This window comes from Silurus meridionalis, chromosome 26, assembly GCF_014805685.1.
Source record: "Silurus meridionalis isolate SWU-2019-XX chromosome 26, ASM1480568v1, whole genome shotgun sequence".
NCBI lineage: Eukaryota > Metazoa > Chordata > Actinopteri > Siluriformes > Siluridae > Silurus > Silurus meridionalis.
The window spans coordinates 12,530,953-12,550,743 of record NC_060909.1 but is presented as its reverse complement, the minus strand read 5'-3'; the positions used below and the strand labels follow the sequence as shown (position 1 = coordinate 12,550,743).

Genomic DNA, 19,791 nt, shown 5'->3' with positions numbered 1-19,791 from the left:
TTGCATTTCTGTTTTTGCTGTCTTATATTCTTCCTATTTTTGTTTGATTTTTCTTTCTTTCTTTCTTTCTTTCTTTCTTTCTTTCTTTCTTTCTTTCTTTCTTTCTTTCTTTCTTTCTTTCTTGCTTTCTTGCTTGCTTGCTTGCTTGCTTGCTTGCTTGCTTGCTTGCCGTGCAAAATTTAAAGCACATTTCTTGAAGCTATGTAGAAGGATACTTTTATTGCATGGCTATAAAATTCAATAATTTAAAACAGAAAGTAGAAGGGAAAAATTGAATGAAATCCTGTGTGTACATTCTGAGTTTCTCAGTGTTAAGATAAATATGAAAAAGCAGATAAAGTTGTGAAGGAGTAAATGAAATCTCAGTAAAGTGTAGAGTGGCAGGTAATCATATGGATATGATGTGACGGTGTTGTTGAGGCCTGGCTGCGAGTCACAGCTGTGTATATCACTGTTATTTTAACACACTCAAATCTCAGTCTGAAATACTAACTGCAGCTTTATGCTATTTATTTTTATTTTCTGTTTCTGCAACCTGTCTTGCATCCATCACTCATTTTGTGTGTGTGTGTGTGTGTGTGTGTGTGTGTGTGTGTGTGTGTGTGTGTATGATCATGCACAGGTATGTGCATACGTGTCCCCTCTTGATGGATTGCTTGTCATGAAAAAAAGCAGCGCCTCCTTCACCCAAGCGTAGCATTTACTCGCTAGTCACGTACACATGCTCTGTTCTGGCTTCAGATTCTCAGACGGAAACGAGTTTAACCCTTCACACGTCCTCTCTCAGTGCCACCTCCATGTCAAAGGTGCCATCTTCACTGGAGAGTGAGGATCAGAGGCCTGGCACTGCTTTTACACACACACACACACACACACACACACACACACACACACACACACACACACACTTTCTATCAGTGCCTGTATGTTCACTGTGTTTGCACTGATGGCTAAGTGTCAGCTCTGATGGCCTCTATCACCTTCACAGGAAGTAGGAAGTCAGTATTGTGTTCACACCCCACTTCAAACACACACACACACACACACACACACACACACACACACACACACACACACACACACAAAAACAGACCTGCAATACCCATTTGCACATGAGATGCAAATATATCTCAAACACTCACAAACTCAGCATGGCTTTTTCTCTCTCTCTCTCTGTCTCTCTCTTTCTCTTTCTCTATGTCTCTCGCCCACTCTGCTGAGTGGGTGCAGTTTTGGCTAACATGCCCTGTGATGATTGCAATCGCTTTAATGCATTGGTCCCCCCACCCCACGTGAGAGATACACACTTCCTGCAGATGAGAAAAGAAATAGTGTGTGCCTAAATAATTTGTGAGGAAAATATAGATAAATAAGAAAATAAACAAGTAAATAAATACATTTATTTAAACGGACTGAATGCCTAATAATATGATTTTTTTATATAATACGATTTTTTATTGTATGTCATCAATAAATTTTCTTTAATATGTCCAACTTATTCGTTCCATTTAGATTAGCATTCTTTTATTTGTACTTACTGGATTAGCTTTTTTCACTCTTTCACATTTTCTACTTCACCTTTTATTGATTTTATAGCTTTCTCAAACTGGCTTAGCTTTCTCAGACAGCATTTGGTTTCACTTGCTTCAATTGCAAGTTAGCTTTTTATCACTGAATTAGATTTCACTCACTGAATTAGCTTTCACTTGGTTCCTTTTACTTGCTACCTTCCAGTGCTGTCACTCACTAAATTTGCAAAACATTCCCCCACTGCTTTGTCTGTCCATGGTAGCTTTCATTCACTTGGTTAGCATTTTATGTTAAGGTTAACACTGGGGTTGTAGATTAGCTTTCAGTCAGTAAATTGTTTTAAATTCTTTAATTTGCTAGTTAGCCTAGTTAGGTTTTTCATCATCAGGTTAGCTTTCATTTACTTCACTTTCACTCATTACTTCAATCATAAGAGCCGATTGAAACCTCCTTTTTGGTTTCTGTCTCTACTTTATAGAATACTCCACCATCCAATGTCTTTTGATCCATATTACAAATGCTATAACCATTGCTATCTAAATAAATCATTTTATTGTTGCTTTTATATATCTGCCCATTCATCTTTTCTCCCGACTTTAAATTCTTTTAGCGTCCTTCTTGTTTGTTTGTTTTTCCCCAGTTAATCATCACTGTCATGGGAAGAATTAAGCATGTGAGGTCAAGCAATTTGTCTCAGCCATAGCATCCGAGAGTGCAGTGCTTGTTTCCTAATAACTAATTAAAGTGAATCAGTGACATGACACTTCAAAACGGCGGCTCATGTCAGCTGCTTGGAATTACACTTTTAATTGTTTTGTTTCTGTGAGCACAGTGTGTGGAGCTTAATTTCAGGATGTGTTGCTTAACTAACAGTATTTCTGGGAGCCTTGTCCTGGTCACAAGAACATGCTGGGATGTTTTAAGCTGCCAAAAGGTCACTCCCCAAACCTCCACTCTGTCAGTGTCACGCTGCAAAATGCCACTCTTTCTCCCTGAGGAGCTACACTGTCACTCTTCCTTTTCCCATTTTACCACTCACCCATTCACCCATCTCTCTCCCTAAGCTGCCACACTTTTATTCTCAAAGATGCCACTGTGTCGCTCCCTGACCTGCTACTAAATTACTAATTGATTGCAATAGCTGCCACTATCTCATTCCCTAAGCTGCCATTCTGTCACTCCCTAAGTTGCCATTCTTTGACTCCCTGAATTGCCACTCTATCACTCCTCAGGCTGCCTTTCTGTCACTCATCCTTTCACCAATGTCCACATGCTGCCATACTCCTATTCCCTAAGGCGCCACTTTGTCCCTCCCTGACCTGCCACTTAGTCGTGCAAAAGCTGCCACTCTGTCATGCCTCAAACTGCCAATCTTTCACTGTCACTTTTTAAGTTGCCACTTTTCTATACTCTAAGCTGCCATAGTGTCACAATTGAACTGCCATTATTCCCTGCTTAAGCTGCCTTGTAGCCTTGTGTTGCTCTTGGTCATTTTGCCACCATTTTATTTATTTATTTATTTATGACTGTTAGTGTGAAACAAAAAAAGAAAAAAAGAAGAGCAATTCTGTTTAGACCATACAATGGTCTATATTTCTCCACCCCGTTCTTTAACACCCTGAACATTAGAATAAATGTAAATAAATGTGAGGTCACAGATGGAGATGAGTTTGCTGAAAGAGAACCTTATTGTTATTTATGACTAGGATCCTTACTTCTCTTGTTTACGCTCATGTCCTGTGATAAACAGCATGCAGGAGCCACCCTTTTCAATTATAGTGCCTGTTGTACATCATAGTGGAATGAGAAAATTACACCTCTGTGCGTGACAGCTGAGGAAAGGAAGGTTCCCACCTCGACCCCCTCACCGCTCAGAGCTCTTAACGTGTCCCGTAAATGTCCTTCGGCGGCTAGTGTGAAACGAGCTCGGCTGTCCGGGGTGTATATTTCTCCACAATCCGGCACGTTTCCAAGTGAACCGAGTGCTCTAGTGGACGCTTTGAGGTGGTTAGTGTGCTGGCGTTGATGATCCTCAGCTCAGCCTATTATCCCCGCTGGATGGATCAGCCTGCAATTTTTGGATGGCTGATGGTTTTGTGATGACAGCCTTCATGGTGGTGAATGTGTCTCTCAGCCACGGCGTCCAATCAAGCAGGTCAGGCCGGCTTGCCTCACTCCAGCTGAGAATGTATAGATTCCTCACTGTAGGCAGCTGATTTCCTTTTTCCTCACTTTCAGTCATAAAAAAACACCAAAGTCTGAATTTAAAAGCAAACTAAGTGTTACCATGAGCTACATCAGTGCCATAGCCTAGGAATTATTTATAAGAGAAAATGCAATAAATAAAGGACTAACTGCTCTTGAATTTGGGGTGAATGCCAGCAAGTAGAAACAGTGATGATATTCACAATTTGTCATTTAATTATTGAAGGTCAGCTCTCCCGTCAATCAGCAGTGTTATATTAATAATGTTAATAGAAAAAGGAAATAAAACATCTTTATCACAGGGAAACTGAAACACTTTCATAAATGTAAAACAAAAGACGTTAGACATAACTCGCCCCCACCTCACTCCAATGTTATGTACATCACGGCCCTAATTTATATTCATTCATGGAGTGTTGCTCCTCTCAGTCCAACATGACAGTAATAGAAGCAATATTCAGCATTTCTGCTTAAACACTTCACACAGATGAGTTTATTGAAGTAAAAAGCAGAGAACAAACATAAATTAGGCCTAAACTGTAATGCATTTGTTAGTTAATTTGTAAAAAAACAGGATTCTCATTTAAAACAAACAAGGATTCACACCATTCAACAAGCAAACAATAAAGAAATAGATCAATTTTTTTTGCCAATTTCACTTTAAATAGAATCGTATAACACTTTCTTTCCCCTTCAGTAAATCTTTGAGAATTTCTTCCACCGTCGATTTGAAAAACCATAGCTCAGAAAGTATCTATCTGTCCAGTAGCTTTTGATTAGAAACTAATTGAGCTCCATGCTTAGCTCAAATAACAATTACTGAGCAGATTAGGAGCCACAATATATAAGTAGAATATCTCTGAGGCATCCCCAAAGTTCTAATGATAATCATAATGCTCTGTGGTCACTCATTATAGACCTGTACCTCTACAAAAAAAAGTCAATTTTATGGAATAAAACCCATCTATATTTCCTCACATGGCTTGTACCACAGGGAGATGATTATATCATCAGACTGAGACACCCAACCAATTATATAAGTAATGCAGGGTAGAACTATATTTCTCCAATGAGCACAATTATATTGGTACCAGGTTTCAGAGTTGGAGAACAATCTATTAAATCCGTTCCAACTCTTGTACTATTCCCTTAAAGATGCATTCAGTTCTCTCATAATCAAAATTACTCATTCAAATAATGCAGTTAATACTGGTGTAATAATTGAATTGAATTAAACGAATCCAAGTTGCTATATTCTAATTAAAGAAAGTAATGTTTGTGACATGAGTAAGCTCGAAAGGTTCTCTAAGGGATTTATATTCCTAATTATCACTGATAATGTTACAAAAAAAGAATATTTGGAATTTGCAATCTGAGCAGATTCAGATTGTTTTTTTTTTTCTGTTAAAGTTGGCAGCTAATGATATTATTTAAGAGTAGTTTCAACGTCTTCTGTTCAGAATTTTAAAAGCAGCAATCTGATTGGCTAACATGTTAGATGATTTAATTCATTTCTACCTTACTTCCAATGTATTTATTTATTTATTTATTTATTTATTTATTTATTTATTTATTTACTTATTTATTCATTCATTTATTTATTCTTTTTTTTTTTTATGTCAGACTTTGATACTCCAAACCCTTCATTTAGCATTAGGTTAGTTTTCACTTAGTTTGGGCCAAGTGAACTGCATAATTCTGACAATTTGGCAAAGACCTGTGAATTGCTATGTTCCTTCAGCAGAGGTTGGTATTATCTTTTTCATGATTGCTAACAGATTGTGTTTTAGCAAATACTACAAATCTAGCTTGAGTTAGCAAAAGGAATATAATGAGGATTGGGAAACCGTGACCTTTCCAAAAATGTATATATTTTTATTTTGTGTTATTGCTTTCATGTGTACAGTAAGTCTAAAGTGTACTTTCTGTATTTTAGTAGTAGAAATAGCATTTACAAAAATGCACAAACTGGATAGTACAAACATACTGTACAATAAAAATAAATATATAGGCAGGCCACGCCCACATGTGTCACAAAGCTACCTGGTACTCAGTAACAAAATTAACAAAAATGCTGACTGGACAGGTTTTGCCTACATTTTATAGAAATGGTAATAAAGACCCTACAAGTTACCTACAAGTGACATAATAATAACTAGACAGGAAACACCTACAATAACTATTGCTCAATAACAAAATCCATTTTTTGAATCTTGAACATTTCTCCAGTTACAGGCAGCTTTTCAGCGAGTGTTTAAACCAGAGCAATCTTCACAGCAGGAGTGATGTCAAATGTATGAAGGCTTCATAAATGCCTATATGACATTTATATTCTGTGAAATATCAGCTAGCTTTTAACCACCAGTGGACTGTATTTAAATTCACAATCTCTCATGGCTACTTTGTAAATCTTTCATCTTATCTGAAATTTCCTTCTTGTCATCATCATCATCATCAGGATAAAATTTTCAAATCCTGCATTCCACAGATCTAGCAAGAGACCGTTAAAGTTGCAGACGAGTAAAGCAATTCTCTATAAATATCACTCAAGGGCGAGCTAATCTGCCCTGGTTTGAAGCCAGGCCAATGAAAGGCTTCTCTAATCCCTCATTCTTTTTTTTTTTTTTTTTTTTTTATCAGCAAAATAGAAGAGAATTTCACTTCAGTATGAGAGCAAAGACTTATTTCATGGCCCACTGACTCTACAGTTTTACAAAATAGTTGTACAGCTTTTTTTCTAATTTAGAACGTTGTAGCATTATGTTTGCTATTTCCTACATATATACGCTTTTATTCTCAGCTAGTAGAATTGTACAAATAGTATAGTATAGCAAATAATGTTAGCAAGTAACCTGATGTAGGCTAATTGTAATATTGCAGAAGTACAATTATATAGAACACTAAGTGTAATGTAAATAAAATTAAATGGCCAAATGATTGAGAAATAACAACAAACAGGTAAATAGTATATGTAGGCCACACATGTAAGTGAGAGAAATACTGTAGTAAGTGGACAGGCATGTCTACAATCGACAGAAGTAGTAGCTTCACAGGTCACGTCTCAAGTGACAGACGTAGTAAATGGACAGGTTACGTCTTAAGTGACAGAAGTATTATTTGGACAGTTCACATCTACAAAAGAGAGACGTAGTAACTTCACAGGTCACGTCTGCAAGAGACTGAAGTAGTAACTGTACAGGTCACGTCTACAAGAGACTGTAGTAGTAACTGGACAGGTCATGTCTACAAGAGACAGAAGTAGTAACTGGACAGGTCACGTCTAGAAGAGACAGACGTAGTAACTGGACAGGTCATGTTTACAAGAGGCAGACATAGTAACTGGACAGGTCACGTCTACAAGAGACTAAAGTAGTAACTGGACAGGTCCCGTCTACAAGAGACAGACGTAGTAACTGGACAGGTCATGTTTACAAGAGGCAGACATAGTAACTGGACAGGTCACGTCTACAAGAGACTGAAGTAGTAACTGGACAGGTCATGTCTACAAGAGACTAAAGTAGTAACTGGACAGGTCCCGTCTACAAGAGACAGAAGTAGTAACTGAACAGATCACGTCTACAAGAGACAGAAGTCGTAACTGGACAGGTCACATCTCAAAAGACAGCAGTAGTAGCTTGACAGTCATGTCTACAAAAACAGATGTAATAAACAGAGAGGTTACACCTAGTAGTGACAGAAGAAGAAGTAGTAGTAGTACCTGAAGGGGTCTCACCTACTGTACAAACAACAGAAGTAGTAACTGTAAAGGCAACACCTATGAATGAAAGAAGTAGCAACTGGACAAGACACAAGTACAAGCAACGTGGCAGAGAAGTAATAAATGAATAGGTTACACTTAGTAGTGACAGAAAGAATAAATGTTTTTAGTGACAGAAATGCAGTAACTACATATCCACAAAACACAAACTGCAACTTATTATTTTCTGTTAAATCATTTAAAAATGCAGAGCATTGCACCACAATGTTGTGTTTTTAAAATGAGTAGCAATATTGTGTTCAGTCATGTATTGGTGATTCCATTAGCATGATTTCTTAAGATGAAGTCACTAATGTGTTTCATCAGTGATTATTTTATCTTCCTTCTCCCACTTTTTTATTTTCCACAACCAGTCATCTAGCTACAACAACAAAAACAACAGCAAGAGTTTTGGCAGCTGTCCTTTAGCTTTCTGGAAAAAACAGTAAGGTATTTATTAATCCTCACGCCCGTGAGGCAGCATCAGCGCGACTCAGGAACAAGTAAATAAAAGGAAATGTTCTCATCCGAGAATGTGACAGAATGCACTGCTTTCATGTTTACATGAATCAGACGGCGGCCGTACAGCAAGCGTTAGAGCGAGTCCTGAGGGAGTGTGTGTTTTCATGTGAGCTGTGAAAGGTGTTTGACTTAGTGATAAGGAGCCATGACTGAGGAACTCATGTGGTAGACACACTCACACCCAGAAATTCACACACACACACACACACACACACACACACACACACACACACACACACACACACACACACACACACACACACACACAAATCCCATCTCGCTTGAATCGTGTATTCGTTAGCGTCCTCCTGTAACGAGGGCTCTCAACACACGCAGGTAAGCCGAGGTCCTTGTTTAGTTTGTTGACCAGATTTCTCTCTCTTTCTCTCTCTCTCACACACACACACACACACACACATACTGGTTTTTATGTATTAGGTGGACTTTGCCTGGTAAACAAGTTGTACCATGGTTTAAAGGTACCCACCCTTCCCCTTGTGCTACAGTGATGCTACAAATGTCAAAAAATCTAATCAGCTCTGAGGAAAACAAATTTCACTTCAGAATTACTTTACACAAATTTAAACAATTTATATAAAGACCTGACATTATGGTTGTATATGAGGACCTGCTCGGAATGTCCCGCCTTCTGACAAAAATAGTGTTTGTAAGGACATACGGGCTTTATCAGGACATTGGTTTTAACAATACACAAACAAGACATCACACAGTATTGAAGGGACAGGCATGTTTTATTGGCCCTCTGACACACACAAACACAGACTTGACAGCATGGTGCACTATCAAGACATCAGTGACTTAAAAGAACAAGTCCTTTCCTTGTAGTTTTCGGGACTTCTTTTAGAGTTTTTAGTCTCTGCAAAATATTCATAAACAAACTAACCAAAAACCCATTATAAATGAAATTTGATAACCAAGATGTTTAGATATTTGAATGTTTAGTGCATAGTGAAATCTCCAAAATGCTCAGTGTTATATAAAGCTTGCAGAGAGCTAGATATACAAATGAATTACATAAAGACACTTAAACCAATTTAAAATGAGGAAAATTGTAAAGCTAATTACAATCCTAATAAATCCCACCCACGATCAGCTGCCATAATAAAGAGCTAGTGTTATTCAATCACTAGTCATAACGTTATAAGATCATAACGTTATGCCTGGTGTGTACATTTCTTGATGGGAACTCCAAAGCTTTTTCTACGTCGCTCTGGGAATGGGAGTTTGCTATTGCCATAAATGTAGATGGGACATCGAAGAACTCAATTGTATCAATGAGTGTATGCAAACATAACCACAGACAGTAAGTGAAAGAGGTATGATGGCAGAGGTTTGTTTAGGACTATAAATAGCAAATAAATGTGAATAATGTTACCTTTTGTAATATAAATTCTTATTGCTAATTAATATATTGAAAAAGTGTCCTGAAAAATCCTGAAAAATCATAACCTAAAAAATGCAACGCATAAACCATTTTCCTCTTCTGGTGTCCGATTGCTTCACATCCCTGTAAAAAAGAAATCATCATTGAGTACATTAGCAGTGTGGACTGACATATTATGGCGCATATTAAACATGGTTAGAACAGGTTAGAAAACCTACTGATCTGTGCTGGTGTCTTCAGGAAGCATCCAAATTCGCAGCATCAGCCCCACTCTCAGAGTCACTTCCATCACTAGCATCAATGTTGAGTTTATCTTAAAAGCAGATGCAAAATTAATACTACTGTATGTTTCGTTTGTAACTAAAAGCTCATCGATTTGAATAATCATAACATTAAAGATTTTCACCAATTTATCTTGATGCCTTAATACTAGCCTAATTCTACACAGGACATATCAAGGACTCAATTTTACAATTTAAATGCATACCTTTAATTTCAAAGCTGAGGTGATAAAATAACAAGGTTTTTGTATATTCTACTGAACAGTAATATGATATACAAATTATCAATATAAACCTTTGTCATATTTTCTTTTGTTCAAGAACTGTTTTTGTTATTGTAAGATACTGTTCAGTACATATTTAAAAACATAACCAAAACAAATACTCAGTTTATAATTATTTAACAGAATTTCTTATGACAAAAATAATGTCTATCAGGCAACCTTACTTTTTTGTCTTTTCACAAAGTTCTTTTGAATCCTGTTTCTTAGGCTTAGATTGGCCCTTTACAATGGTAATCTAAAATAGACAAAACTAAATGCTTTTATATGGACCTGTCCAGGGATATTTTAATGGCTATTACCTCCCTTTAGGCTGGACACAAACCAATTAGATTCTCAAAGCATTTTTGATTTTAAACATACATTTAGCTTCACTAACGTTTCAAATTTACGCTCGCATTCCACTGACTATCTGATGTACAGACAGCAGTAAAATATTGGAGTTATTCCAAAAATCAGACAATGTAAGCCTGGCTGTAGCATCTTCTTAACCAGGTTAACACATTTGGACTATCATTTGGACATAATTAACAATATATAAATATTTTTTTACTTTTCATAATCTTTTGGCTCTCTATTAATTTGCACCCATATAATTGACACCCAGCAATATAATAATACGCATGATGCATTAACTATAATCTATTTGGGTCACTTTTGTTCTCATGATATACAATCACCCAGGTCACATCTGCTATGTGGTGCTTCTGTAACAAACCCTTACCTCTGAGGGATAAGGAAGTACAATAGTCAGTAAGTCTACATCTATAAGATGCAAATTTGAAAGAAATTAATTTAATAAAGTTTATGGTGCTCATACAATAACTTTATAAAGTGAAGTCCCTCGAGACCAGGTTTCTGTCAGACACTATACACACAGCTGATGATGTACATTGACTATCACATTACTACAAGGTACAACAAATCTGCTATGTGGCGCTTCTGTAACAAACCCTTACCTCTGAGGGATAAGGAAGTACAATAGTCAGTAAGTCTACATCTATAAGATGCAAATTTAAGAGAAATTAATTTAATAAAGTTAATGGTGCTCATAAAATAACTTTATAAAGTGAAGTCCCTCGAGACCAGGTTTCTGTCAGACACTATACACACAGCTGCTTATGTACATTGACAACGTCCCCATATACCCAGTGTACTGCTAAACCATGTCTGTTCCATATACACTCAGATAAACACTAAACATGTACATCACTAAAGCCCTGATATACCATGTATTTGTCAAACACACGGACACACTAATACTCCTTTGGTAGAGGACTCTTACATGATGGTCTATGCATGTCCTTATTAGACACAGTGTTCTCATAAAACAGGTCTCAGCCATACACACTACATACACACAGACTAACTCAATCCTAACCCCAGCACCTAAAACTGCACACAAAATCTCAGTCATTTTGATCTCAAGACATGGTTCACAGATAGTGTTCACCCATCCAGTCAATCTCTCCCAGTGACTAAGAGAGACAATACGTACTGATAAAAACATACTAAAACAATGCAAAGTACCTGCAACATTTTGGGAATAAATAATCAGAATATGATTTTTATAAATTACCTTTTCTCACTCTTCTCCTGGATCAGCAGCCTCCAACTCATCTACTGCAGTAACCTCTAATGTTTTCAGCTACATTCTAAAAACAGAAACAAGAAATCTTTCTCACATTTGTTATAAACATTAAGTAGCCCTAGAATGTATTTGATACTTAAGTCACATTTTAATGCAATTAATTTTACTGCATTAGCAACCATATCAAACCAAGACATTAATTTCAAAAGATACATAAAACTAAGTTTTACACAAAACATTTAATTTAAAACAGATTGGTATGTTTAGAAATATTTAAAAAAAGCATTTGGATCACCAGCAATTGTATTATTAACAATCGCAAACAAGGTCTTAGTATTTAGTCCGACATACTAGGTTTTGCAGAACTGCTAGTTCTACAAATGACTATGCATAAAACTGTTTCTGTGAAAATTCCAGTAGTTTCCACCAAGATTGAATCAACAAATATTCCTTTTTATTTTTATTAGAGCAACAACAATCTGCCACTTCCTTTACTATTGCATTTTACAGATACTCTATAAGGTCTATGTCAGGCTTTTGGGGTGATTTTAAGTGCACTGTATATACAGTACATTAGCAAAGCACACTGTATATATGGTATATTATTTACACCCAGCAAGAACATTGCTGCCTTAACTATACTATAATATTTGGGTCACTTTTGTTCTCATGATATACAATCACCCAGGTCACATCTGCTATTTGGTGCTTCTGTAACAAACCCTTACCTCTGAGGGATAAGGAAGTACAATAGTCAGTAAGTCTACATCTATAAGATGCAAATTTAAGAGAAATTAATTTAATAAAGTTAATGGTGCTCATACAATAACTTTATAAAGTGAAGTCCCTCGAGACCAGGTTTCTGTCAGACACTATACACACAGCTGCTTATGTACATTGACTATCACATTACAACAACGTCCCCATATACCCAGTGTACTGCTAAACCATGTCTGTTACATACACACGCCAATAAACACAAAACACATGTAAATCACTAAAGCCCTGATATACAATGAAACAGGTCTCAGGCATACACAGTACATACAGATTTATAAGATATAATAAGAGCTCAATATAATTTCACAACTGTAAAAAAATATATATTACCTGTTTACTGTGTTCGATGATTGCCAGAGTGTCTGCTGTTGCGAGGTTAAAGAGGTCTCCCTCATCAAAAGGGACTGAACTGAATACTCCACACCCTGAATAAGAAAAAATGAAATATTAATCCAGTCGTGAACTTCACACCAGTTTTATCCTAATGCCCTGTCTGTTAATGAAAGCAGTCTAGGTCAAAAGGAACATAGGATGGCATGTGTGAATGGACCCTTACCTTTATCTGAATTTATATATTTCCAGGTTTGTCTTTCCCAGCAGATGTGTAATACTCCGTCTCCTGCTTTGGATGTTCTTTTCTTCTTCTGCGCTTCATCTCAGCCATGTTAAAATGATGCTGTTCTTCCCCACAGAAATGAGTGTTTATTTAAACTAAAACCTTAAATTGTTAATATAAGTGGTGTTTATGTAAAACATGTCCAGTGATAGAGCATGGGACAATGCTGAGGAGAGCTGGGATTTAAACTCTCCATCACACTGACACTCAAAGATATCAGACTTCTGATGTGTTCATTCTGCTTTACTTCTGACTACAGTATTACTGAGTTATGAGTGAAGAGTATCAGGGGTTATTTACACCCTCACAGTGATACAGCAGTGTTTACACACTGTACCATCATCTCTATCTCACACTCAGACCCTCACCACCGCTCCAAACTCAGCCATGTAACTCCCGCGCCGCACGCACTCAGCTGTTTCCGGTCGCACGCGCTAACCGGAAGTGATGTTCTAGTGACATTAAATAGCATACAGCCTTATAATAAACAAAATAATAACAATTAAAAGCAGTTCTGAGTAGTTTGTAAGCAGTCCGGGTGCTGTGTGTACAACAGCTCACCTTACAACACTGCACGCGCTAACCGGAAGTGATGTTCTAGCGACATTAAATAGCATACAGCCTTATAATAAATAAAATAATTAAAAGCAGTTCTCAGTAGTTTATAAGCAGTCCGGGTGCTGTATGCCCAGCAGCTCACCTTACAACACTGCACGCGCTCTGTGGCCGGAGCGAACGCGTTTAAAGAGCGCGAGGATGCGCGGCTATCAGCTAGCGGCTATCAGCACTGACTATTATTAGCTAGCATCCATGCTAACATACAGACATTTCCCCTTCATTTTAATTCGGCCAAACGCACTAAACCCAAATTTATACAGTGCGCATTCGGTACAAGATTTATCAGTAATTAGTTATTCAACTCAGGTTTTAAAACTAACCATTGATAATGTTGCTAACTAGCCAGCTTTAATTTATGCATTAAGGCTAAATTCACCCCAATCTCCAGATTCCAATGAAATATTTCTTACAACATTAATTTACAACAAGGAACCGAGCTCTTGGAATATATCAATAGTCTACTCATTAAGTTTATGAACTTTATAATCATACCTGGCTTTTAAAGGGCTGGATAATGGCTGTTCAATGTGTTGGCAAACCGAGTCTAATGAAACTCCGCCCTTAAAAGGAACACGTAGGATAATTGACGTAGGTCTCAGCCAATCACAGAACGAAAAATGGCAATCAGCGCTAGCCAATCAGAAGGCTCAAATTTTCACACATGTGTGAACGGATTGCAGTACCGGCTCCGGGCTACAGGGCGCACTACGAAATTCCAAAGTTACACTGTGTTAAGTCAGTTTCGGTGTTTGTGGTATAATGGACATGGACTGAAATTTTGAATTTCAGCTCCTCTAGTATAGATATATATAGCCACAGTGCGGGAATTATGAGGACACCTGTCCTGTCCCCATAATCCCAAATGTCCCCATAATGTCGGTACGTAATCAGGTCAAATGTCCACATAAACCACAAAAACCAACACACACACACACACACACACACACACACACACACACATGCGCATCTCTGAGGGCCACTTCAGGTTCTCTCCGGCTGAAATAATTGGGTTGCAATAATAAAGCAGGGTTTGAAGTCAGAGTGCAACGATGCTGTTGCTTTTTATTCTCGTTTATTCATTTCTCTCGCTCGGATCTGAAGTCGAGACACCGCATTCGCTATTCATCATCTCCAGACACTTTTCTGGACAAGAGAACAGTAGGGAGAAAGAAGAACATACATTTTGTGAAGGGCAAAGTTTACATTAATTCTGCAGTCATGTCAACATAATTATCACCTTCTGACTGGGGAACTGTTCACATTGACCTTTATGTATAATTAGTCATTAAACCAAAACTTTGCTCCATTCATTTTCTTTTCTTTCTTTCTTTCTTTCTTTCTTTCTTTCTTTCTTTCTTGCTTGCTTGCTTGCTTGCTTGCTTGCCTTCTTTCTTTCTTTTCTTTCAATTAACAACTTTGTGCTAAAGCTGGAAATGTAACAGCTTTTCATTGTCTAATGTCTTCATTGCCATCATTCTATTACACACAAAATGATGTTTAAGCTTCATAATATTGTATATTTATATTCTTGATTGCAGGACAATTTCTGTGAAAAAAATAAATAAATCGAGATTTCAAATTAGATAAGCATCTCTTTTAATTTCCAGATGTAAATAACAGGTTTTTATGGCTCTGTTCTAAAACACTGTTGTTTTTATAGAAAATGCTCATTCACAAGAAACATGGTGAAGTAAATGCTTTTGTTTAACCTTTATGGAAGGAGTCTCCAGGGTCAGTTCTTTGTAACAGTCAGAGGTAAATCTGTAACGTTACATTTTCTTCAGGACAGAGGAGGCTGTGCTGCTTATACTATTATATACTATTATAGCACACTGATCTCCTCAAGTGCTCTGAAGAGTCGACTAAATAATGCAGGAAGCTGAAAGGATGGCAAACTGTTGCTCTGTGACAGACGCACACACATATACGCATACACATACACACACATAAACAGGAGGAGATTTTCACTGCAGTTTCTACACTGGTGTTTCAGCATCCAGTACCTGTGGCTTTAACACAATCCTCCTCGCTGCTGAACAGGCACTTAGCCGAGCTGTCAGAACGCACTTTACAAACAATTACCGCACCATCTGCACTGTCACAACATGCATTAGCATTTGCGTTAGCTCCCCGCATCAGCTCGCCTTGTTTTATGTCAGCACACACCTAGTTCTACTACCTCAATCATCACATACAGTAAAAAAAAATACATTAAAGAATTGTATTTGTGTTGCATTGGTTTGTCCGTAATGTATATTGTTTCATTTACTTCAATTTATAGATACATTTTTCAATGTTGTTGTTTTTTTTTTCCTCAGCCAACTACTACCAATTACTAATAAACAAGTTACTATTAAACTTCTATTTAATTAGTTGTTTGTTTTAATTATTTGGTTTCTGTTTTTAATTTTTTTATATAATATTATTATTATGTCTCAATTCTCTGTTGATTTTTTTTTTTTTGTTTGCTCTTTTGCTTTTGTTTTGGTGTCGTCTGTTCTGTGCTTTTTTTGTTTGTTTGTTTTTTTTGTCCAGTTGGCTGTTGTTTGTTTATTTGTTTATCTATCTGTTTCTTTGTTTGATTTGTTTTCCTGTTAGCTTTTGTTTTCAGGTTGCACCTCTGTGATAGAAGAAAGAGTAGCAAGTTTATTTATTCTATATCGACAAAAGTATTGGGACACCTGACTTTTCCAGTCATATGTGGGTTTTTTTTAACTGTTACCACAAAGTTGGAGAATTAGGAGACCCAAACCTGTTCCAATATGAACAAGGTGGCTGTGCACACAACCAGCTCCATGAAGATGTGTTTTGTATGTGATGGAATAAAATATCTTGAATTGGAACACTGACTGCACCCCAGGCCTCGTCACCATACATCAGTACCTGACTTTACTAACATCTACTACACTCTAAAATCTAGTGAAACATCTTCCCAGCAGAGTGGATGTTATTATAACAACAAATAGGAACTTTTATAACAGCAAATGGGGACAAAATGTTGAATTGAGGTTTTTACAAAGCACATACAAAAATATTATGGTCAGGTGTCCACAAACTTTTTTCTATATAGTTATATAAGCAAGTGATAATCCGTTGAGATGGACAGCATATTGAGTTGAGTTGTTCTCATGTTTAATTGCAGGTACTTCAGTGACACGGGTCACAGCCACAGACGCTGACGATCCGGTGTATGGAAACAGCGCCAAACTGGTGTACAGCATTTTGGAAGGACAGCCGTATTTCTCCATTGATCAAAACACTGGTGAGCAGACTGCGTTTTATTTATTTCATTTTTTTTCTTTTCTTCTCTTTTTTTAAACTTTCACACGCTTCTCAACAGAGTCCAGATGGTCATGAATGCCTTATGTAAATGTACTGTAATTATCTGATTTTAGTCTGATCAGATTTTTTTTTTCCTCTCAGATAATGAGGCTTGTTAATGATAATGCTCCATATGTGTACGATGCATATTCTCTTTTGTTCAGTCATTGTTGATTTGAAGGGCAAAAAATTAATAAATAAATAACTCTCACAAGTAAATTAAAAAAGGATGTAAAACTGAAATGAGGTGTGAAGTGAAGCACGCTTGATTCGACAGGGCTTTCAGTCCCATCTGCAGTCTGCTTCACATTGTTTTTTTTTTTTTGCACTTTCTTATTATTCTAATTGCGTTTTCAGTCGACTTGTTAACAGCGTCTGTGCGCGAAATGATTAAATAATTGTGAAATTAATACGCAATGGGATGGAAATGTGGAAACATTCAAGTTAGGAACCTGACAGCAAACAAACAAGGCCTGCGTCCATTCAAATTGTGTTTAATCACTAAATCTACGTTGTTGTATTGATTAATTTTCTCTGTAATTCTTCCCCATCGACAATTTGGCCTGATTTTCTTTTTTTTTAAACTTTCTGTCATAGTGTGAACGTGTGCAGTCGAGAGGAAGTTGTGTGTTGTGTTTGTGTGTTTAGTGAGCGCATGCAGATGGCTCATTCGAGTGAGCCAGATGTTTTAATGAATGTTAATGAAAAGTAAAAGGTAAAGGGAAAACAGCCATTAGGATCCATTTGACACTTTGAGCACTACGCAGGAAATGAGATGCGGCCGATGAATAAGTAAACATCATCACGCTCCGACTGATCGCTGCCTGCTTAATTGTTGGCAAAGAATGGAAGAAAAAAAAGTACAAATGTCTATATGGAAATGAATGTTTGTAGTTTCTCCAGTCTGTGATGATGACTGGAAATTAATTTAAATAATTAAACAATGAAACATTATGTTATATTGGATGAACATCCGAGCGGAAAAAAATGACGATGAACTTGTTCATGAAGTATGAGTCATAAACAGTTAAAAATTCTTTAATGTGTACATATATTTTGGTTTTACATCGTTGCCGAATGAAACGATTTCTACATGTGCTGAAATGTCAGAAAAAGTTGTTTTCAATCAATATAAAAACACCGTTATGCCGAAATGTGGCTTATTTTACAGTTGTGTTCAAAATTATTCAACCCCCAATGCTGTAAATGGTTTTAGGGAATTTAGTGTACATTTGTAATTGTATTCAGAATGAAATCCTACAATGACTTCTTAAAGAACCATATGCAACTAAAATGACATCAATTAGTTTTGTAATACAGTAGTAAATGTTTCTTTTGTGAATTCTTCATTGACATAATTATTCAACCCCAATGCTGTAAATGGTTTTAGGAATTTAGTGTACATTTGTAATTGTATTCAGAATGAAATCCTACAATGACTTCTTAAAGAACCATATGCAACTAAAATGACATCAATTAGTTTTGTAATACAGTAGTAAATGTTTCTTTTGTGAATTCTTCATTGACATAATTATTCAACCCCTTAAAGACTACCACTCTGAAGAACAGAGGTTCAATGAAGTGTTTTCAATCAGGTATTGAAAACACCTGTGGATATCAGGGAGCAGCAATAAAGCCTAATAATCACCAATTAGGCAGCTTTAAAATGACTGTGATACTCAGCTCCTTCTAGACATTTACTGGTGTGGTTACAAACATGGTAAGGTCAAGAGAATGGTCCAGGAAGACAAGAGAACAGGTGATTACTCTTCACAGGATCAACGCTATGTTTGGAGGAGGAAGAACAAGGCCTATGAAGAAAAGAACACCTTGCCTACTGTGAAGCATGGCGGGGGGTCAATCATGCTTTGGGGCTGTTTTGCTTCTGCAGGTACTGGGAAGCTTCAGCGTGTGCAAGGTACCATGAATTCTCTTCAGTACCAGGAGATATTGGATGACAATGTGATGCAGTCCGTCACAAACCTGAGGCTTGGAAGACGTTGGACCTTTCAACAGGACAATGATCCCAAGCATACCTCTAAGTCCACTAGAGCATGGTTGCAGATTAAAGGCTGGAACATTTTGAAGTGGCCATCGCAGTCACCAGACTTAAATCCGATTGAGAACCTCTGGTGGGACTTAAAGAAAGCAGTTGCAGTGCAAGCCTAAGAATGTGACTGAACTGGAGGCTTTTGCCCATGATGAATGGGCGAAGATACCCGTAGATCGCTGCAAGACACTTGTGTCAAGCTATGCTTCACGTTTAAAAGCTGTTATAACTGTAAAAGGATGTTGTACTAAGTACTAAGATTGAATGTCACTTGGGGTTGAATAAAACTGATAATGATGTGAGCTCAGAAAAGACATTTGTGGTTATTTCATTATAAATGTTATGTTATATTTGTCTGACCTACACGTGCCTCTTTGATTTAATTGTAAGCAGGATGACTGAATGATCATAATCAATGTCAAACCGACCAAAACAATCAATTTCAGTGGGGTTGAATAATTTTGAACACAACTGTGTATATATATATATATATATATATATATATATATATATATATATGTATATGTATATGTATATATATATATATATATATATATATATATATATATATATATATATATATATATATATATATATATATATATATGTCTATTTATTACAAGTATACTGCTGTGACCTCATCCAAAATCTTCTCTCTATTGCACTGACTGCTTATACCAACTTTCTATATTGCATTGAGAATGAAACCGCCTGATGAGAGAGAAGAGAAACGGTATTTCGATTCCTCTGTATGCCTGCACATATAGTGACAATGACAAATAAAAAACCTTGAAACCTTAAAACCTTGAAAACATCGCTGATAAATTCTGTATT

The 19,791-nt window shown here is 36.8% G+C and overlaps 1 protein-coding gene across 4 annotated transcripts in view; it reads left to right on the top strand.

Annotated features, from left to right (window-relative positions):
• Positions 1-19,791, top strand: part of cdh8 (cadherin 8) — a 152,868-nt gene that overhangs the window by 90,368 nt on the left and 42,709 nt on the right. For all 4 annotated transcript variants that reach the window (XM_046840660.1, XM_046840659.1, XM_046840661.1 and 1 more), the window contains one exon: positions 16,729-16,848. In XM_046840660.1, coding sequence (XP_046696616.1) covers positions 16,729-16,848 — 120 coding nt within the window. The remainder of the gene's footprint in view (positions 1-16,728; positions 16,849-19,791) is intronic.